Source organism: Hypomesus transpacificus, chromosome 22 (genome assembly GCF_021917145.1).
Source record: "Hypomesus transpacificus isolate Combined female chromosome 22, fHypTra1, whole genome shotgun sequence".
Taxonomy (NCBI): domain Eukaryota; kingdom Metazoa; phylum Chordata; class Actinopteri; order Osmeriformes; family Osmeridae; genus Hypomesus; species Hypomesus transpacificus.
In genome coordinates, this window is record NC_061081.1 from 12,307,136 (window position 1) to 12,330,745 (window position 23,610).

The following is a 23,610-nucleotide window of genomic DNA, read 5'->3' on the forward strand; positions in this document are numbered from 1 at the left end:
TTAATGGTTCTCCCCTAGTAAACATAGGGCACATTGCCCAATATAAAGTGTGCTATTACACCAATTTAGAAGGGGTAAACATTCAGAAGTATGAATTGATCAAATCCAACACAGAATTAAAGGTGTAAAAAGGCTGAAAGATGTACACAGGGTGGTTTAAGAAAATATATTTCCAGTTCATTGGGTATGATGAAAAGGTTGATAATGTCTCGAAGCCACACAAATAGATTTGAGATAACAGGGATGTGAATTATTTATTCATCCATCTTGTGGCATGTCAGCATAAATACTTAATGACTTTCAACAGCTTTTCTCTGTTCTCTCTATTTATCCCACATCCTTTGCCACTACCTTCCTCTTTCCTTTTTTCATTTCTCTCTTATCCTTTCTTTTTACCCCCTACTTACCATGACCTCGAACTTTTGATCTGAGATTAACATTATTTTTGGCTGATTATTTAAGACAGGACATGCAAGCATGTCACTGACCCACTATGACTTACAACACTTACAACTTGATTATTACTGTTTACAATCCTAGTCCCTTTACACAATCCAACAGTATTAACTCACACTGAATAGTACGGTTTGTTCTGTATTCTTCTCTACTTTGTTGTACTCTGAACCAGTAGACCCATTATTATATCTGAGCACTCGTGATTTATCCATCATCAGGCTGTGTGCGTCTATTTTGCAAAACTGTTTTTTAATTTTTTTTATGGGGCCTGTTTTTTTTTATAGTGTACAAGACAACCTCGTGCCAACAGTCTGCCACAAGACGCACTCGCCGACGATGATGTTTTCAAGGGTTAATCGGCTGGAATGTTTCACTCAGGAATGTGCATGCAAATAGGTTTATGCTAATGATATTCTAATACTCCGTAGGCTGGGAACGAGGAGTCAAGTCTGTCTGCTGGCTGGGGCGATTGGAAACCAAAATGGTGGACACGGGAGAGCAAAACACGGATCTAAACTAACTTTCAATGTTTTGTAGCTATGCAATAAAGCTTTTATAGTAGTTATGTCGGAAAGTTTAGAAGCTGATCATGCCTAGAAAAGGGAACGGGCAGCTACCGTTACCGGAGGGTTGGGAAGAGGCGAGGGACTACGACGGAAAAGTGTTCTTCATCGACCACAATACAAAACAGACCAGTTGGGTTGACCCAAGAGACAGGTATGCCAGTCTTAGCCAGCCACTGGAAACTCTGCTCCAAGTTTATTTTACAGTTATGCATCATGGTTAGTGAACTCTCCTACGGTACAGATTGTCCATACTAATTTGTGTTCTGCCGTCAAGACGGTCAAAACCACACTACATTCACTACCAAACTTCAGACAATGGCAGCTACACTAGTAGTAAATGTCTGTATATATTATAGTACTCAAAGGCTAACTGGCGTAGCCAACATTACACTAACCTTATTTATGACTAGTTTCGGTTAACTACTCGCAATAGAAGTTGCTCTCACAGCTTCAAAACAATTCAAAAAGCCGCGAAGTGGCTAAAGTTAGCTAGTGCTAGCTAGCTTAGCTAGTTGGGCGGTGGGGTCCGGTCAGTGTGAATGGATTTATTCAGCAATTCGAAACTTGAAGCAAGCTCATGTTAGCTATTTCAAGAAAGTCAATGAGAAGAATGTCCCTACCAGTCCATCCTCAAAAGCAGATACAATATAGGTTTGTGAAAAGTTATTCCTTTCACCAGCTCCACAACAGTCGAGTAACTATTAATTAGCTCCGTCAAAGATGCTACAACAGGTGTTTCAATAGCTTGATTGCACATCACCCGAGTCTCTATAGACAATGACGACGTAACTCTTAAACATTTTTAAGTCTTTACATTTTCGACACATAAACTTTATTACAAGACCCACATTCTTCTGTTGCTATGCCAGGTTATGAAGTAAGGAGTTTATGGCATAACAAAGATAAATACCTTAGTTATTCTGTACCCAGACAGTAATATTTAGCCATATCGCCGTTCATTTTGATCTATTCCGCCCACGGACAGAAACGTAGCCAGCTGTGTTTTCCTTATTCCTGTGCGGTTACTGTAACAGTGAATGATGTGATGATCAAATCAATAACAAATTTGGCCTACAGAGCAATGAATGGATCTTTATTGCTGGTTGTAAAATCAGTGCATTAAAGAAAGATAGCGAAGAGATGAGAGAAACAGCTTATCTACTTTGCAGAGCACCTGCTAGAACCATAAAGTGGCTATGTGTCTGGCTTACTGACAAGCTCAGGTAGAAGGGGACTTGAGGTGCATTTGTTTTGTTATGGAAAAACCTGACCTGTGCTGTACAGTTAGTGGGCAGATGAGCGTAGGTATAGCATTGGAATGGATTGTCTCTCTATTCCTGCTTTATCCCCCCTTCTCTCTTTCTGTGTTCCTAACTCTTTTACTCTGTCTTGGACTTCTCTCTCTCCTCAGACTTTATTCTCTCTCCTTCTCTCTCCCTCCCTTTCTCCTCTTCTCCCTGTCTGTATAGGAGTGAGAACACATGATTTGTAATCTCTCTGAGCTGGCGAGGGAGAACTGACAGGAGCTCTGCATTCCACACACACACACACACACACACACACACACACACACACACACACACATACACACACACACACACACCTCTCTCTCTCTCTGACCACAGACTAATTTATGGGCTTTCCTTCACAGGGACCAGCAGCCCCTGCTTTAACCCCCCCCCCCCCCCCTTCCACACACACACACACACACACACACACACACACACACACACACACACACACACAAGAAGGTGTTATTTCTCCAGAGGAAGAGACAGACAGAGATAAAATTCCAGAATTGCAGTCCAGGGTTTCCCCCCATAACCACCCAGCATTCTCTGGCTGTGAAGTTTTTACATGGAGGGAGAAAAGGGGAGAGAGGGAGAGAGAGAGGGAGAGGAGGTGGAAGACGGTATGATGTAGGGAAAGAGGGATGGAAAGGGAGGGAGACACAGAAAGAGAGAGGGGGGTCCTGACCCAGCTAATTGGGCCAGATTTGTAAGCATGGCCCCACCAACGGTCTCCCTTTCTTTTCTCTTCCTTTCTGTTGTCTTGTCGGAGCCGTATGGAAAAGGAGGGAGCGGAGGGAGGAGAGAATTAAAGAGGGGATGTAAATCGTGGCCTTTCATAGGTCTCTGGCATCTCAGACAGAGGCTCAATGAGAAAGGGATGAGGAGGAGGGGTAAAGAGGGATGGGGGGGGAGCAGGACGGGAAGAAAGGGAGGAGAAGAGGGGATGGAAAGAAAAAACGGGGCCGAGGGATGGAGGAGGGATGAAAGGAAGAGAGGGGGGGATATGGAATACAGTGGATAGAGGAGAGAGGGGGGAGAAGGAGAAAGGAAAGGAGCTGGGACGACAACAAAGACTGTGTGGTTGTCACGGTAACCGGCAAACATGTCCGCCTTCATTGTGTGGATGGGCAGGCGTGGTCGAGAGCATGCCCCTTCAGACAGGCTGTCAGGTCAGTCGAAACGCAACGAGATCTTGGAGGAGGGAGAAATTGGGAATCGAGTCCAGGTTGTTGGTGGCATCGTGTTCATGAGGTGTGAACCGTTCCATCTGTGGAGGGGGTCCAGCCCATGCAGGGCCCTGTCTTCTGTCTGGTCTGAACCGCAGTGAGATACATGCCTGCTCTAATGGAGCTGTCCTGTCCAAGCCTTCTACTGTGTCCCTGGCTCTTATCTGTCTCAGACACACTCTCTCTTTCTCACACACACACCTTCCCTCCCGCATACACATTCACATGCACTCTCTCACACACACACGCACATTCTTTCTTACATGCACCCTCCCTCACACACACACACACACACACACACACACTGACAGATTGACTGAGGAGTTGTATCTGGTGGAAATAGAAAGGTAACAATTGCCTTTCCTCCATAAAGGCTCAGCCTTATCTCACCATAGAGGACTAGACAGGTGTCAGCCCTTTGTGTGTGTATGTGCGTGTGTGTGTGTGACAGCATTAAAGATCCAGACAGACAGGTGTCATCTGTTTGTGTTGGAACACTGATTGCACCACCTCATGGTGATGGAGGCAGGGACAGGGTTTTTATTTTGGTGTGTTTGTGTGTTGACTGTAGAGCGTACACTATGGCAGGAAGCTTGTTAGGGTTGTCTGAACTTAAAGTCTCCACTATTAATGGATCTCCTGCTAACACACACACACACACACATAGTGAGTTGTTGGAAGAAAAGAGACAAGCCAGTGTGTTGTCATTCACTGTGGGCATATTGACATGTGACACTCAGCTGCTCACAGACCTCTTTGAGAAAGAGAGAGAGAAAGGGACACAGTGAAAGGAGGAGAAAGAGGGATATGGAAAGAGAGAGAGAGCGAGGGAGAGTGGAAGGCCAGTGTTGGATGTCTAGCTTCATTCCTGGCTGGTTGAACATTCCTGCCATAGCAGCTCTACCTCTGGCTAATGTTTAACCTGAGGTGGCAGGACAGAGTCCGTGCAGGACAGAGAATCCGTGCAGGACAGAGAGTCCGTGCAGGACAGAGAGTCCGTGCAGGACAGAGAGTCCGTGCAGGACAGAGAGTCCGTGCAGGACAGAGGGTCCGTGCAGGACAGAGAGTCCGTGCAGGACAGAGAGTCCGTGCAGGACAGAGGGTCCGTGCAGGACAGAGAGTCCGTGCAGGACAGAGAGTCCGTGCAGGACAGAGAGTCCGTGCAGGACAGAGGGTCCGTGCAGGACAGAGAGTCCGTGCAGGACAGAGAGTCCGTGCAGGACAGAGGGTCCGTGCAGGACAGACGGTCCGTGCAGGACAGAGGGTCCGTGCAGGACAGAGGGTCTGTGCAGGACAGAGGGTCTGTGCCACCACGACATACCTACCAGAGCTGCGTCCCCATAAGGAGGAGTGTCTCTGTGTGTGTTTACCTGTGTGTCTCTCTGTGTGTGTCTCTGTGTGTGTTTACCTGTGTGTGTTTGGGAATGGAAGACAAATATGTAAGGGTTTGAATGATTGCGATTTTTGTGTATCATAAAGCTAACACGGAGCACCCTCCTGTTCCCCCCTCTCGCTCTGTCTCTCTCTCTGTCCCTACCCCCAGGTTGACCAAGCCCCTGTCATTTGCGGACTGTGTGGGAGACGAGTTGCCATGGGGATGGGAGGCATCATACGATCCTCAGATTGGCACCTACTACATCGACCACATCAACAGTCAGTTCACACACACACTCGCATACAGCGCACACACACACACACACACACACACTCAGAAATGGCTCTGACATGCTTGGCAGAGAGTGGTGTAGGTTATCCCACGGATGTTCTAGTGTTACCTTCAGCCTTATTGAAGCACATTGAATAGAATCAATTTTCCGATCCAACTGATGTCTCCAAGACGGTGGTTCACAAATGGTGGGGTGCTACTCTGGGAGGGCTCATCAAGTTATGTAGGGGGAGGGGGGGGGGGGGGGGGGAGAGAAGAGACATCAAGGGCAATCATTTGCCATAAATCTATTTGGGGTGGGTGGTGAATGGTTGAGAGAGGCCCTGCTGAAAACCTGATGTGGAGGAGAGAGAGAAAGGTCTGAGTGATGATGCCTTCCTCTTCCTCCTCTTCCTCCTCATGTACGTAGGGGGACATGTTACAGGTGGAGCTGAACGTTGAACCCCAGTTATTGATCAGAACCCTGCCACTACAGGCTCCTCCCCCGCCGATCAATACGGCTCGATATTGATTTCTATTTAACTGCTATTGCCTTAAACATTGACAACTTGCAGAAAGAATAGAATACAATAGAATAGAAACGCCTACCTACTTGTCTGTTTTCAAAGCTATGTCTTTACCCGTAAAAAAAAAGGTGTAATTTGTGTGTGCCGATTTGATTTCTCCTAGTTTATACTGTGGTCCAGATGAGACTGTAGAGTGGAGCTTGACTAACTGACTGGGATGTCATCGCTGACGGCCAGATCTGTTGAGTTGTCGCCCTGGCGAGTGAAAACGAACAGGCAGTATAGTACAAGCTTCAGCTGTCAGAAGCCTTCACAGATTAGATTAGATAGTAGTTCTTTATGTCCAGAGAATAGCTGCTATAAAGTTGGTGATTAACTCTACATAAGCAAATAAGTATGTGGTCCATGCTTTAGTGGTTACAGCTCAGCAGCCTTCAAAAACTGTCTGCATGGAAATGACATGTCTTTTATTTGTCAAAAGAAATGAGATATCCATCGTTATTTTACTGAACACACACTGATGGTTTGACATCACATTCGATCAACTCCATCATTATTGACACCTCTTAGCGAAGAATAGTAAAAAGTGAAGAAAAATAAATCACCTTTTTGTCATTCATCTTAATGTCACATTGGAAACAATTTGAACAATCCAATATGTAATTGAATTAAATGTCTTTTGAGAAATATAAAATAATAAATAATTATTTGTTGTGAAACACTGTGCAACAATTTTTGGCACCCACCACTAGAAGTTTTTAAGAACAAAGTCTAACTGAAGCATTTTTTGTTAAAAGACCATGTTTAGGAATTTACAAGCTTGACTTCCTGTTTCACAGGTATATAGGACAAGAGGCAATATGGCCTAAATTCATACATCAACATGGGAAAGATTAGAGAACACATCAATCTAATGAGGGAAAAGAGTGTTGAGCTTCATAAGTCAGCGAATGGTTATAAAGAAAATAGAATATTTCACTCCATTCCTTCCTCCCTTCTTTCCTTCCTGAGCATGGATCATATGCAGTGTAGCTGTGGGCCTGAGTGAGAAAATGTGCAGCTGCTGTTGTGTTTGTTGTTGTTGATTTGATTGCTTGTGTGGGCCGAGTGTTATTGGTTTGTTCTGAGGCGGATCCATAGAGACGTAGGTTGTCGCTTGTCTTGGTTTTTGTTTGCATGTTTGTTGTCGTTGTTGTTGTGCCCCTAGCTGCCAGTCAGAAGAGGCCTCATGAACTGAATCGCTGTGGATTCAGATCTATCGCTCTTTCTCTGGCTCTCTCTTTGTGCCTTAACCTCTTTTTTTGCCGTCTCGCTCTCTTGGTTATATACACACACACACACACCAATCCGGTTATTCCTCATTGCAACCTGTGCATATCTGGCATACCTCAAGAAGGGGGGGGGGGGGGGGGGGGGGGGGGGGGTTACGCTTGTTTTGCTCAGAGTACAGTTACCAGAGGTTAACCCTTCACCTGCCGGTGGGGGCGCTGAGAGAAACATTGTCCGAGAAAGAGAGGGGGAGAAATGTGGAGAAAGAGGTAGAGAGAAGCGGTAAAAGGATAGATGAAGGGGGCGCGGGTGAGTGTTGCGACCTGACTGGCCTGGATTGTTTCCTTCCTCTCTCCTCCTTCCTCTTTATTTGAGAGAGAAAGCCTCTCTTATCCTCCTTTAAGCCTCCTCTCTTTCCTCCGGCTCACTCCTTCTTTCTGTCCTCCCTGTTCCCTTCTTCACCTCCCTCCCCTCCCCTCCTTCTCTATCCTCCCCTCCCTCTCTGTCCTGCCCTCTACTGTGTGTGTGTGCGTGCCTTTTGTGTGCAAACATAAGTGTGTGTAATGTGTGTGTGTCCCAGAGAGCACCCAGCTGGAGGACCCGCGCGCTGCGTGGCGGGGCCAGCAGGAGAGGATGCTCCAGGACTACCTGAGGGTGGCGCAGCACTCGCTGTCTGCCCACCGGCAGCTGTACCTGGTGAAGGAGCAGCGCCTGGCCCTGGCCCTGGACCACTACACACACCTCAACCACGCCTACAAGGCCACCTCCAGGACCAGCCGTGAGTCGGTCTCACACACACAGCTACCAGTCCAGGTCCTGGACAGTGGACACACAGACAGACACGGTCGGTTATTCACTTGTGGTCTTTTGTGTTGTTCAGTGTTATCAAGCTCGTCTTCCAGCACCAAGTATGACCCCGACATTCTCAAGGCTGACATCTCCACCACCAAAGTCAGGGTAGGAAACTGCTACACGCTCAAACACACACCCCTCTATGCACACATCTCTACACACGCTACCTACTATACCTCACATCAACATCATTCTACCTCTCTCTCTCTCTCTCTCTCTCTCTGTCTCTCTGTCTCTCTGTCTCTCTCTCTCTCTCTTTTTCTCTCTCTCTCTCTCTCTCTCTCAGGTAAACAAGCTGAAGAGAGAACTGACTCAGATGAAGCAGGAGCTGCTGTATAAGGAACAGGGCTTCCAAACCCTGCAGCAGTGAGTGGACACACCTACGTACACTCACACACACACCTACGTACACTCACACACACTTACACCTCCACTCGCCTTAGCAATTGGGCGCACTCACACATGGAATCTAAGGGAAAACATCGTCATGTTTACGTCACGTTTTCCTCAAGCCATCAGTGGGCAGAGGTCGGGCGGTGGTATGATGAACCACAGGTAGCATCACTAACACCTCCACCTGGATCCAGAGACAGGAGACTCTATCCTCCTCCCTCGCTCGCTGGCTCCATCTCCCTACCTGCCTCTTTACCATATTTGAAATGTGTGTGTGCGCGTGTGTGTGTCCCCAGGATCGACCAGAGGTTGTGTGGGGAGCAGAGTGGGTTCTGTCTCACCGAGGCTAAGGCCATCGTGTCGGAGCTCAAGTCCCTCCGCAAGGCCATCAGCTCTGGGGAGAAGGAGAAGCAGGATCTCATCCAGGTGAGGAGGAGAGAGGAATGGGGTGAGGGAGGGAGGTAGTAATGGTGTAGCAGGGAGAGAGGGATGGGGTGAAGGAGGGAGGGAGGAATGGTGTAGCAGGGAGGGAGGGCTTGGGTGAGGGAGGGACGGATGGTGTAGCAGGGAGGGAGAGACGGGGTGAGGGAGGGAGGGAGGGACGGATGGTGTAGCAGGGAGGGAGGGAGGGATGGTGTAGCACGGAGGGAGGGATGGGGTGAGGGAGGGAGGGACGGATGGTGTAGCACGGAGGGAGAGATGGGGTGAGGGAGGGAGGGGACATTTTTGTTCCTATGTGTTGTGTCTTGTCTATAGTTCCAATGTCTCCTACTTCAAACGGCAAAATTCAAATTTCTCTGTCTCCCTCTCTTTCTCTCCCTCCCTGCCTCTTTCTCCTTCAGTGTCTTGCTAAGCTAAAGGAACGGTTCCATGTGGAACCTAGTCGTTCGGAACCAGACCTGAGGAACCCAGCAGGTTCTAACCTCCAGCTGACTAGAACAACCCTGGAGACTGGTTCTCAGACTGACGTTACTGGAGAGGTGGGTTCTCTCTCTCTCTCTCTCTCTCTCTCTCTCTCTCTCTCTCTCTCTCTCTCTCTCTCTCTCTCTCTCTCTCTCTCTCTCTCTCTCTCTCGTTCTTTTTCATGCTCTACTCATTCACTGTAAATCTCTTTCTTTCTCCACTCATTCACTGTAACTCTCTCTTTTCCCCTCTCATTCTCCATCTTTCTCCTCTCATTCTCTCTATTTCTTTTCTCAATCAATGGAATGTTTCCCCCCCTTTTTCTCTCTCCCTCTCTCCTGTGTGTTATTAAAATGCCATTGCTTCTTTAAGGAATGCCATCCCCTCCTCCTCGCTCGCTCCCTCCCTCCTCTTCCCTCCCTCACACCCTGCTCCCTCCTTCCTGGTGCGATTGGAGTCCCAGGCTGCGTCTCACTGGTGCTCCCTCCCCTCTGTCCGAAGGAAGGCATTGACTGGATTGAGATGCGACCCATGTATTTTAATAGGAGGGTCTTGGGTCTTGGCTCTGAGTTACACTGCAAAGCTGCTTTACTGCTGAGCCCCTGTCCACACACACACACACACACACACAGTGAGAAATATGTCGGCTGTAATTATCCTTAATCTTTTACCTCCCTCTCTCCTCTCTCCTCTCTCCTCCCTCCCTCCCTCTCTCCTCCCTCCCTCTCCCCCCCCTCCCTCTCTCCCCCCCCCTCCCTCTCCCCCCCCTCCCTCTCTCCTCCCTCCCTCTCTCCTCCCTCCCTCTCCCCCCCCTCCCTCTCTCCCCCCCCTCCCTCTCTCCTCCCTCCCTCTCTCCTCCCTCCCTCTCCCCCCCTCCCTCTCTCCCCCCCCCCCCTCCCTCTCCCCCCCCTCCCTCTCTCCTCCCTCCCTCTCTCCTCCCTCCCTCTCCCCCCCCTCCCTCTCCCCCCCCTCCCTCTCTCCCCCCCCTCCCTCTCCCCCCCCTCCCTCTCTCCTCCCTCCCTCTCTCCCCCCCCTCCCTCTCCCCCCCCCTCCCTCTCTCCCCCCCCTCCCTCTCCCCCCCCTCCCTCTCTCCTCCCTCCCTCTCCCCCCCCTCCCTCTCCCCCCCTCCCTCTCTCCCTCCTCCCACTGCCTGAAGGTGGGACTGAGAGGCAGGTCTTCCCTGGCTGAAAAGGTCAAGCTCAGTCTCCAGTATGAGGAGGCCAAGAGAAGGTATCTGTCCTCCCGTCTTTCTTACTAACGACACTTCTAAAGGCTGAGAAGAACAACGCTTGTCATCCGTTCAGGCTAATCATTCTCCTCTCCATCCCACCCTCCCCATCCCCACCCTCCCACCACAGTCTGGCCAACACCCAGGTGGAGCTAGCAGATCTGGAGGTGGAGGGGGCGTGTCCGGGGGAGGTGGATGTGGAGCGGGACCGCCTCCTCCTGGTCTCAGAGAAGGAGGAGCTGCTGAAGGAGCTGCAGTTTGTGTCGCCGCGGCGACGCTCACCGCAGGAGCTGCAGAAGCTGGAGGAGCAACGGCTGCAGCTGGAGGAGGAGCTGGAGGCGGTTAGACACGCTCCTAGCCACGCCTTGTCACAGAGGTCAAATTATGATACGTTTTTATTATTTGTAGAGTTTTTTTTTGACAGGCATCATTTATCAAGACATTTAGCAAATACCTATTGATCTGGAACATCTCAGTTTGTTTTCGATTTCCAAGGGAAACAGGCGCAGACCAAAATGCCTCTGAATACGATTGGATAGAATTGGAGAGATTCAACAAATCAGATCAAAAAAAACGTGTTTTTGTTTACGAAAATGTCTCAACGGCGCTCCCAAGTACCCAGATAAGGTCAAAGGTTGTGATTGGCCCGGTACTTTCTATGCCAAAGGGAAATCGGTTTGAATGGGAGGGTGGCCAGAACTTTCTAGAAAAGCAAATGAAGCATGAGCTCTCAGACTGGTCTGGTTCCCAGATTAATTCATTCCAAAAATCCCATGCAAAAATATAATGATAATAATTCGATCAATGTTATTTATTAATATATATATTTACATGAACCCATTGCGTGTGTGTGTTTATATATTGTACATACACATATCTAAATTCCAATTTTGTGTGTATATTATAACTTGTTTGATTTTGAATGGCAGGTGTCTGTGTTAGACTGGCTCTTTTGTGTCTTTATCTCTCCAAGTCAATCAGATATAACAGATGGTTTAGCCCTCCTTCCTCTTTGTCTCGTCTCTTAACGAGCATTCTGAAGGCTAAACCCGTTAGGTGCCTTTAATTGAGGCTCATTTGCATACTAATTGGTCGGTAATTGTCATGTTTGGATGTTTGCAGACATTGTCGCGGCAACGTGGGAACACATTAGAAAGGGCAAATTGAGACCCGCTGTAATTGGAAACATTGTACTCGTAATTGTAATCACACACACACATATGCATACATTCTGCGCTGACACACACTAGCATCGCGCGCATTTTGTCTTTCTCACACACACACACACACACACACTGATTCTAAACATGAGGTACCCAGCAGCACCACAGTTAGTCTTTTTCTGTGATGAGGTGTAATTAGTGGAAGTGTAATTGCTCATTAAGTAGAGCGGTAATTAAGAATATTGTTGTAGCCTCGTTAGCATGGTTAGCACAGACAGATAGACAAGGAGCCTGCTTTCAGGAAGGGCACAACGACCATCTACCGTCAGCAGTGATTGTCTTTGACTCGTTTACTTGGATTAGTGAGTCGTCGTCGTCCCGTCCCCCCCCGCGCAGACTCTTACTTTAAGCACTTACAGGAGTGACTCTGAGACATTCTGATTTAGATTGGGACCCACATTGATGACATCATCGTGTGTGTGTTTGTGTCCAGGTTGAAGGTTCAGGAGCGACGCCGTGTCCTGGTCCAGAAGTTGGAGGAGTCCACCAGACTCACCAGTCTGCTCCACTCTCAGCTCAAGAGGTGTGTGTGTACATTCATATGTGATCTACATAAATGTGTGTTCATATATATAGATAGATATAGATATATATATATATATACATACACATATTTATGTAGATCACATATGCATGCATATATATATATATAGATATAGATATATATACACATTTTGCCAGATAGATAGATAGATAGATCTGTCAGTGTCATGCCTCTCCTCTCCCCCCAGCCTTTCGGCCAGCACATTGTCCGTGTCGTCAGGCAGCAGTCTGGGTTCTCTGGCCTCCAGTCGAGGCTCCCTCAACACCTGGAGCAGTTCCCGGGGGTCCCTGTCCTCCCTCACCTCCACAGACCTGTACGCGCCCCCCCAGGATCCCTCTGCAGCCCCCTCTCCCCTCCCCCTGGACCTGGAGCTGGGCTACCTCCTCCTCCACAACCCCCCTCCGCCCCCTCCTCCTCTCTCCTCCTCTTCCTCTGCTCTCTACACCCCCCATGGACAAATCACCACCATCCATGAGCACGAGGTGGCGGCTGATTCGACCGCGCTGGCGCCACTCGCCGATCCCACCCTGAGTCCCGCCCAGCTCGCTCCTCTCGGCCAATCGAAGCAACCGGAGGTTCAAACGGCCAAATCGCTGGCGTCGCTCTCCTCGAGGTCATCGCTCTCGTCCCTCTCGCCGCCCGGTTCGCCACTAGTGCTCGATGGATCTTTCCTCCCGCCTCCTGTGGCCAATCAGGACTTTGGAGAGGACGAGGGGGCCGGGCTGAGGTTCTACGATGGACAGGGCGTGTTTGAGGCGGAGGAGAAGGACGGGGGAGAGGGGGGGAGGAAGAGGGAGATAGACACCCTCCAGGAGAGCATCTCAGGTAGGACCCAGGGCCAATCTCTTCCTCCTAACTAAGCTCATACGCAGCCTGACTCTAGAAGGCACGGTCCTCAGTTGTCTCTGCTGGACCTATAGTGGTGCAAGGCTGCCACCTGGTGGTAGACTTGACTACAGCACTGCCACTTGAACGCTACACAAAACCATTCAACGTCACTCAACGACATTTCCACTTTGCGTTTGTGTGTAGAAGTGCTGGTGCAGTCCAGAGGGGTGGAGGACAGGCCCGTGTGTGTGTCTGCTGCTGTGTCAGACGAGTCTGTCGCTGGGGACAGTGGAGTCTACGAGGCATCCAGCAAACGGTAACTCCCTCTCTCCCCCCCCCCCCCCTCTCTCTCTCTCTCTCTCTCTTCCCCCCCTCTCTCTATCCTCCCCTCTCTCTCTCTCCATCTCTTTCACCCGTCTCTTTCTGTCTCCACCAGTCTCTCACATTCTTTTCTCTCTCTCTTCAATCCGCTCTCTGTTCTTCACCCTCCCACCCCTTCCCCTTTGAAACATCTTTTTTAGTTCATTCTCTTACCCATTTCCTCCATTCTTTCCTTTGCTGTCCTCCTCTCAAACTCTCAGGGTCAGCAGTCTTTGAACAACACACACACAGACACAGACACTCCTTGGTGGCAATTAAAAGTGTGAAAAATAAAAGCTTCCTTTTTACAACAACACACACCTCTCAACGAACACCCCCCCCACACACACACACACTTCCAGACTCTGCAGTGGTTGTCCTTGTAGAGGAGGATTCTAGATGTGATGAAAGCAGAGTGTGTCGTGTGTGTGTGTGTGTCGTGTGTGTGTGTGTGTCGTGTGTGTGTGTGTGATGCTGCTCTCTCCCACTAGTAGCATCGCCTAATTAGGATGACCACTGCAGGTTGCTACTACAACAGGTACCTCCCTTCATGCTCTCTCTCTCCTCTTCCCTTCATGCTCTCTCTCTCCTCTTCCCTTCATGCTCGCTCTCTCCTCTTCCCTTCATGCTCGCTCTCTCCTCTTCCCTTCATGCTCGCTCTCTCCTCTTCCCTTCATGCTCGCTCTCTCCTCTTCCCTTCATGCTCGCTCTCTCCTCTTCCCTTCATGCTCGCTCTCTCCTCTTCCCTTCTCCCCCTCTCTTTCTCTGTCGTGATCCCATGGCGTGTGCATCTGACACAAAGGTATCAGTGGTGCAGTAGTTTAATTAGGATGGCCACAACACTGGAGGTCTCTGTTCCTCTATTGCTCTCTTTTCTCTGAGCCCCCCCCCCCCCCTTGACAGTGATGTACTAAGTGTGTAAACCATGTCCAGGTCCATGGAGACAGACACCGACCAGGTTGTCTACATAGAGGATGAAGCAGCCCTCTCAGAATCCACCCAGATCCAGATCGCTCTTAAGTACGGATGCACAGACACACACACATACGCGTGTACACATTCATGCCTGCACACACGTGTACACACGTGCCTGCACACACGCACACTCACAGGTTACAGTGTTATTTACACCGTGTGTGTGTGTGTGTAGGTTTGACGCGGCCAGCTCCAGTCTTGTCCTGGTCGTCATTCAGCTGCAGAATCCTGCTGCCTTGTTTCTCCATCCCAGCTCCAGGATGTAAGTATCCTACAACCACACACACGCAATACACACACACACACACGCACCATACAAACACTCTCCTGTGCACGCACACTCCCCCTCTAACACACACACAGACACACACACAGACACACATGAAGCTGCAGCCCGAGCCTGTCCTGCAGACCTCCTGTGGAGGCTCTGTGCGTCAGGCCCCTGTTTCATCACTAATAGAAGAAAACTGATAAACAATAAAGGGAGTTAATCCGTCTGTACTGTAGCCGGGGGCTTTAAAAGACACCCAGCAGGACATGGTCTCTGAGCCTGCCAACACAGCCTATCACGAACCAGGAAGGGAGACGTGGGCGCAGAGAGGGAGGGAGGGGGGAGGGGGGGCTGGGTTTGATGTCTCAACCAAACTTTCTACTCTCCTATTGTTGTCGTATTTGGCAGGAAAAAGAATGAGTGTTTTATGGTTGGATTGGGTGTGTGTGTGTGTGTGTGTGTGAGAGAATGATTGAGGTCTACTTTGGGTTATGAAGAAAGGTCTTGCCAGAAAGTTATTTCTGACAAATGTGCTCTCTGGTGTGTTGATTGCTGATTGGTTGAGGCTTTAAAAACGGAATACTTACAACTTTGCATTAGATGAACTTAACTTCCTTCCTCCCCCTCCTCCTCTCTCCCCTCGTCTCTCCCCTCCTCGTCTCTCCCCTCGTCTCCCTCCTCGTCTCTCCCCTCCTCGTCTCTCCCCTCGTCTCTCCCCTCCTCTCCTTCCTCAGCTACATGAGGGTAGCGCTCCTCCCGTGCTCCAGCGACGTGCCCAGCCTGTTCAGGACCCGCCTGGTGTCCCCTGCTGGGCTCGACCACACGCTGCTCTTCAACGACGTGTTCACAGTCTCTGTCCCCAGCTTGGCCTCGCTCCGCAGGAAGACCCTCCACATCCACGCCTGCTGTCTCAGCCAGGGCAGCTCCGAGGACTGTCTGGTACACACACACACACACACACACACACTCACACCCTCACACACACACCCTCACACACACACACACCCTCACACTCACACCCTCACACACACCCTCACACACACACCCTCACACACACACTCACACACACAGCTCTTTCATTTCCACTCAATTTAAACTGTGTCACTGACCCTTCTTTCTCTCCCTCCCCCATGCTTCTCTCTTCCTCCCCCTCCCTCTCCATCTCTCTCTCTCCCCTCCAGGCTGGGACCCAGGTCAGTCTGGCAGAGGCAGGTCTCAATGGAGACCTGGTCAGTGTCTGGTACACCCTGCTGACCCCAGAGAGACCCACACACCCAGGGCCAGAGCTGGGCTCGGAGGGAGAGCGGGCCCACAGGAAGTGGCCCGTCTCTGGGGAAGACCTTCAGCCTGCTCCCCTTCTGGACCTGGTGGGGTTTAACCCTAAACCTGCTAGTCACATCTACTAATACCATGAAGAAGATGATGAGGATGCTGATGTGTGTGTGTGTGTGTGTGTCCAGGATGCTGTATCTATCCTGCTTCAGAGGACTTCTACAGAGCTGGAAGCTGTAGAACAGGAGCTGGGCCTGGAGGACCGAGACACACACAACCACTGGTACTGTCTATCACACACACACACACACAACCACTGGTACTGTCTATCACACACACACACACACACACAACCACTGGTACTGTCTATCACACACACACACACACACACAACCACTGGTACTGTCTATCACACACACACACACACAACCACTGGTACTGTCTATCACACACACACACACACACACACAACCACTGGTACTGTCTATCACACACACACACACACAACCACTGGTACTGTCTATCACACACACACACACACAACCACTGGTACTGTCTATCACACACACACACACACAACCACTGGTACTGTCTATCACACACACACACACACACAACCACTGGTACTGTCTATCACACACACACACACACACACACAACCACTGGTACTGTCTATCACACACACACACACACAACCACTGGTACTGTCTATCACACACACACACACACACACACAACCACTGGTACTGTCTATCACACACACACACACACAACCACTGGTACTGTCTATCACACACACACACACACAACCACTGGTACTGTCTATCACACACACACACACACAACCACTGGTACTGTCTATCACACACACACACACACAACCACTGGTACTGTCTATCACACACACACACACACAACCACTGGTACTGTCTATCACACACACACACACACAACCACTGGTACTGTCTATCACACACACACACACACAACCACTGGTACTGTCTATCACACACACACACACACAACCACTGGTACTGTCTATCACACACACACACACACAACCACTGGTACTGTCTATCACACACACACACACACAACCACTGGTACTGTCTATCACACACACACACACACAACCACTGGTACTGTCTATCACACACACACACACACACAACCACTGGTACTGTCTATCACACACACACACACACAACCACTGGTACTGTCTATCACACACACACACACACAACCACTGGTACTGTCTATCACACACACACACACACAACCACTGGTACTGTCTATCACACGCACACACACACACAACCACTGGTACTGTCTATCACACACACACACACACAACCACTGGTACTGTCTATCACACACACACACACACAACCACTGGTACTGTCTATCACACACACACACACACAACCACTGGTACTGTCTATCACACACACACACACACAACCACTGGTACTGTCTATCACACACACACACACAACCACTGGTACTGTCTATCACACACACACACACACAACCACTGGTACTGTCTATCACACACACACACACACAACCACTGGTACTGTCTATCACACACACACACACACAACCACTGGTACTGTCTATCACACACACACACACACACAACCACTGGTACTGTCTATCACACACACACACACACAACCACTGGTACTGTCTATCACACACACACACACACAACCACTGGTACTGTCTATCACACACACACACACACAACCACTGGTACTGTCTATCACACACACACACACACAACCACTGGTACTGTCTATCACACACACACACACACACACACAACCACTGGTACTGTCTATCACACACACACACACACAAACCACTGGTACTGTCTATCACACACACACACACACACACACAACCACTGGTACTGTCTATCACACACACACACACACAACCACTGGTACTGTCTATCACACACACACACACACAACCACTGGTACTGTCTATCACACACACACACACACAACCACTGGTACTGTCTATCACACACACACACACACAACCACTGGTACTGTCTATCACACACACACACACACAACCACTGGTACTGTCTATCACACACACACACACACAACCACTGGTACTGTCTATCACACACACACACACACAACCACTGGTACTGTCTATCACACACACACACACACAACCACTGGTACTGTCTATCACACACACACACACACAACCACTGGTACTGTCTATCACACACACACACACACACACCACTGGTACTGTCTATCACACACACACACACACACAACCACTGGTACTGTCTATCACACACACACACACACAACCACTGGTACTGTCTATCACACACACACACACACAACCACTGGTACTGTCTATCACACACACACACACACAACCACTGGTACTGTCTATCACACACACACACACACAACCACTGGTACTGTCTATCACACACACACACACACACAACCACTGGTACTGTCTATCACACACACACACACACAACCACTGGTACTGTCTATCACACACACACACACACAACCACTGGTACTGTCTATCACACACACACACACACAACCACTGGTACTGTCTATCACACACACACACACACACAACCACTGGTACTGTCTATCACACACACACACACACAACCACTGGTACTGTCTATCACACACACACACACACACAACCACTGGTACTGTCTATCACACACACACACACACAACCACTGGTACTGTCTATCACACACACACACACACAACCACTGGTACTGTCTATCACACACACACACACACAACCACTGGTACTGTCTATCACACACACACACACACACACACACACACTGGTACTGTCTATCACACACACACACACACAACCACTGGTACTGTCTATCACACACACACACACACAACCACTGGTACTGTCTATCACACACACACACACACACAACCACTGGTACTGTCTATCACACACACACACACACAACCACTGGTACTGTCTATCACACACACACACACACAACCACTGGTACTGTCTATCACACACACACACACACAACCACTGGTACTGTCTATCACACACACACACACACAACCACTGGTACTGTCTATCACACACACACACACACAACCACTGGTACTGTCTATCACACACACACACACACACAACCACTGGTACTGTCTATCACACACACACACACACAACCACTGGTACTGTCTATCACACACACACACACACAACCACTGGTACTGTCTATCACACACACACACACACACAACCACTGGTACTGTCTATCACACACACACACACACAACCACTGGTACTGTCTATCACACACACACACACACAACCACTGGTACTGTCTATCACACACACACACACACAACCACTGGTACTGTCTATCACACACACACACACACATAACCACTGGTACTGTCTATCACACACACACACACATAACCACTGGTACTGTCTATCACACACACACACACACACAACCACTGGTACTGTCTATCACACACACACACACACACACACACACACACACATAACCACTGGTACTGTCTATCACACACACACACACAACCACTGGTACTGTCTATCACACACACACACACACATAACCACTGGTACTGTCTATCACACACACACACACACACACACAACCACTGGTACTGTCTATTACACACACACACACACAACCACTGGTACTGTCTATTACACACACACACAACCACTGGTACTGTCTATCACACACACACACACACACACAACCACTGGTACTGTCTATCACACACACACAACCACTGGTACTGTCTATCACAAACACACACACACGAGTAAAATCTCTCAAACGGCCCATCATGTAAACACCCACACGCCAGTGATTGTCCCTTGACCCCTTTCCTGATAGGCTGAGCATGCTGGGGGAGGAGCCTCCGATTGATGGCGTGGAGGAAGAGGAGGATGGAGAAGAGAGAGGATCGTCTGCCCACAGGGGGGCGTGGCCGGGCTCTGGCCAGGCCGGAGGGGAACAGAGGGATGAAGGAGAGGAGGGGTGGTGTGCAGAAGAGACGGAGGAAGACGACGAGTGTCTTCCGGGAGAAGGGGAGGAGGAAGAGGAAGAGAGCAGCTGTAAGGAGAGACGACCTAGAGATGAAGGACCGGCACTGGTATGTTTTTGTTTGTGTACATGTGTGCGCGTGCGTGCGAGCGAAGGCCAAATAGAGGCTGTTACAAAAACCTATTTGTGTGGAACATTCCTCTGTGAAGATTTCAAAAGAAAATAATTTACAGACACACATACACACACACACACACAACACTAGACACTAGACACATCAACAGGACCGTACAGCCTCACACACACACACACACACACACACACCTTTCAGGCAGAAAATGAGTGAGAAAAGCAACTAATACCTGAACAGGTCCTTCTCATTCAACACGCTGTAGAAACGTCTCCGGACCCGTTTTCTCGACTGAGTTGTGTGTGTGTGTGTGTGTGTGGGTGTGTTCCTGCGCAGGTGGACAAGGAGACGAACACAGAGGCCTGCGTCCAGCGGGGGGTGGTGGCGAGGGACAGGCCACGCCCCCCCAGGGGCTTTGTACGGAACAGCGTGATCATGAGGTCCCAGACCTTCTCTCCTGGGGAACGCAACCAGTACATCTGCAGGGTCAGTCTGCACACACACACACACACTCTCATTCTCACACAGACACTCATACAGAAAAACCTTCCACATTCTTCTGGCCAGTGAATTGAAATACATCTCTCCTCCTTCCTTTCCCATTCGTCCTCCTTTCACCTTCTCTCCGATCCTCCTATTCTCCTCCTCTTCCTTCCTCTCACATTCTCCTCCCTCCTCCCTCCTCTCCTCCTCTCCTCCCTCTCCTTCCTCCTCTTCTCCCTCTCCTCCCTCTCTGTCCTTCCTCCAGCTGAGTCGCAGTGACAGTGACAGCTCCACGCTGGTCCGCCGGGCTCCGTTTGTGAGGAACGCCTCGGAGCGACGCAGCCTGAGGGTCAGGAGGGCGAGCATAGAGGTCAGAGGTCACGACGACGACACCGTTTAAAGGCTGAGACCACATGATCTCCCCTTGCCATGACCATCTCCCTATCGTCTTCTTCTCTTCCCCTTCCCTTTTCTTCTCCAGCTGGGGGGTCCTCACCATGGTGGTGTTCCCCAGCAGCAGGGGGCCGCGGAGGGGGCAGCGGCCTCCAGGACCTCGCTGGACTTGGAGCTGGCGCTACAGGCCTGGAGAACCAGACACAGCAGGCTGGCTGACGAACTGCAGGTGGGAGGGAGAGAGAGGGAGAAAGAGGGGAGGGGAGAAGGAGGGGAGGGAGGGAAAGGGAGGGGTGATGGACAAGGATGGAGGTGTTTATCTAGCTCTCCTCTTCCTCCTCCGTCCCCCAGGCCCTGAGGGAGCTGCGTGCCCAGCTGGAGGAGCTGAGGAGCAGGGGAGAGACTCAGCTGCCGGCAGTCATCCTGGAGGACCAGCGCTTCACCAGGCTGCTGCAGCACGCTGCCAGACAGGTCGGAACACATATGCACACGCGCGTGGAATACACAGGCGCACTAAGAATACATAACGCGAGTGAAGAGTACATCCACCAACGCGTGCTGAGAATACTCACACACACACCGAATACACACACGCGTATACATAGTAGAATACATACTCGCGCACGTAGAATATACACACACGTGCTGAGAATACACACATCCACGCATTATAAATGCTGCCTCTTGTCCCTCTCTCTGCCCCACCCCCCCTCTTCCAGATGGACCAGTCCAGAGAGCAGCAGCGAGCAGAGCTGCGAGCTGATAGGCTGTTGAGGAGAGCCAATAAGGATGTGTGTCGGCTGCGGGAGCAGAACCAGAAAGTGCCCGCCCGGGTCCTCTCCTTCAGGTGGGCGGTCCTCTCCCTTGCCTGTCTGATAATCCCACTCTGGCTGGAGTGTTTCACTGTGTTTAATCTCCCTTCCATCCTCCATCTCTCTCCCTACTTCTGTCCCTCTCGTGTCCCTCCTTCTCCTCCCTCCTAACAGAGAGAAGATGTCCTACTTTACCAGAGTCAGGATCAGTATACCTTCTCTACCTGCACACGACGTCTGACGTTTGACCTTTCATTGACAAAATATGAAGTATTTTTACATTTTTTTGTAGCACAGAGTATTTTAATGTTAGTGTAGTTACTATGACATGGAAATCAAGTAGCTGTTCACCAAAGTGGCTGAGTATGTATTCTGTATTTCTGTACATATAGCGGAGATGAAGTGTTTGTTGTGACCAGAGAACTAAACCATAGTTGAACCTGGTCATGTGTCAATGACACGCCTGTACAGTTTTGTAAAAGTATGTGAACTTGGAGGTGATTTTGTGTGTATGAGTGTATCCAACCAGACTCAGATAGTATTTGATATTGTTTTATTAGTTAGTTTGATTACTGTTTGACTAGCTGAAACAAGCACAGCTGAAGTATTTAAAAAGGAAATCAAACACTATTTGGCTGGTTGGGTCTGGTTGAGTCTGGTTGGGTTTGGTTGGGTCTGGCCCAAACTGTTGTCCTGCTGTTTCTTTGTCTCCCTCTTGGGGTTTACAGAGGAACTGCAGCACAGTACACAGTACTGGGTTGAGTATCAGTGTTAGGTGTGTGTGTGTGTGTGTGTATTCTCAGTCAAGTTAGAAGGAAACTTAAAATATAAGTGTGTATTATTCTGTCCAAAACTGGTGCTTTGCCCCACTTGTCAGAACACAATTATTATTGTATTCAAATGTATCATTATTATGATGTATCTTTATACTGGGTAGCTATCTTGATCAGATCCAGAAGAAAGCATGTAAAACTACAATTATATGTCAAACAAAACAACAAAAACCTACGGACAGCAAAACTACCACCTGCAGTGTTTATAAGAAAATGAATGACTAATGTCTTTTTATGAAGGTTTCAGTATCTGATATCTGTCCAAAATGTTCTGCAACCTCCACTTATTCTATTTATTTAGGTTCTAAAATGGGTGTCTGTGACTTCCTGTAGTGGTTTGTTTCCTGTCTGCCTTTGTTACTGTAGAGACGCAGCTTCGAGGGAATGCTGTGTGTGTGTGTGTGTGTGTGTAGGTGTGTGTGTGTGTGTGTGTGTGTGTGTGTGTGTGTGTGTGTGTGTGTGTGTGTGTGTGTGTGTGTGTGTGTGTGTGGATTGCATTGACTGCCTCTCTCTCGTTCTCTGCTCGTCTTCATCAGCCAACAGTGAAGGAACACAAGCCTAATCTGTTAAGTGTTACGTTGTCTTGGCGTTTGAGATGTAGCTGCAAATGCTCTGTGTCTAGGTAACAGTAGCCTGTCACTACTGGAACTCGGATGGCATGTTCTGTGTTAGCTCTGTGGTGAATCAGACAGTCACTGAAACTAAAGAAAGAAAACAAATCTTTTCCTTCCAGTAACGAACCCTGTCAGCAGCTTCTGCCCTGTAGTAACACAGCGCTGTCTGCAGAGAAGCTGCCTTTGGTGTCTGTTTATTTATTTGTTTGTATTATTTTATTTATGTTTTTGCTCATGTACATACCCTCTCTGGAGTGTTTTATAAAATTGATTAACACCTGGAGTGAACTGTGTGTTTGCATTTCTTACAAACAAACAAAAAACCTAGCCCATAATATTGGATATTAAAGCAAAGACACTTGGAAACCCCCTGTTATACTTAAGCGTGTCCGCTAGACGGCGCTTTGTTTCTACGCTGATGTCGTGCTTGTTCG

General features: G+C 49.3%; 1 protein-coding gene across 1 annotated transcript; it reads left to right on the top strand.

Annotated features, from left to right (window-relative positions):
• Nucleotides 1-869: 869 nt before the first annotated feature.
• wwc1 (WW and C2 domain containing 1) lies at nt 870-23,459 on the top strand. The gene is made up of 24 exons (XM_047045062.1): nt 870-1,173; nt 5,084-5,193; nt 7,562-7,759; nt 7,862-7,938; nt 8,120-8,199; nt 8,523-8,652; nt 9,069-9,206; nt 10,286-10,359; nt 10,488-10,733; nt 12,014-12,103; nt 12,312-12,949; nt 13,157-13,268; nt 14,246-14,332; nt 14,463-14,549; nt 15,293-15,497; nt 15,740-15,925; nt 16,019-16,113; nt 19,762-20,020; nt 20,378-20,527; nt 20,790-20,894; nt 21,006-21,146; nt 21,269-21,388; nt 21,637-21,764; nt 21,904-23,459. The coding sequence occupies exons 1-24, from the start codon at nt 1,046-1,048 to the stop codon at nt 21,968-21,970; spliced, it is 3,651 nt and encodes a 1,216-aa protein (XP_046901018.1). The 5' UTR covers nt 870-1,045; the 3' UTR covers nt 21,971-23,459.
• Nucleotides 23,460-23,610: the final 151 nt, after the last annotated feature.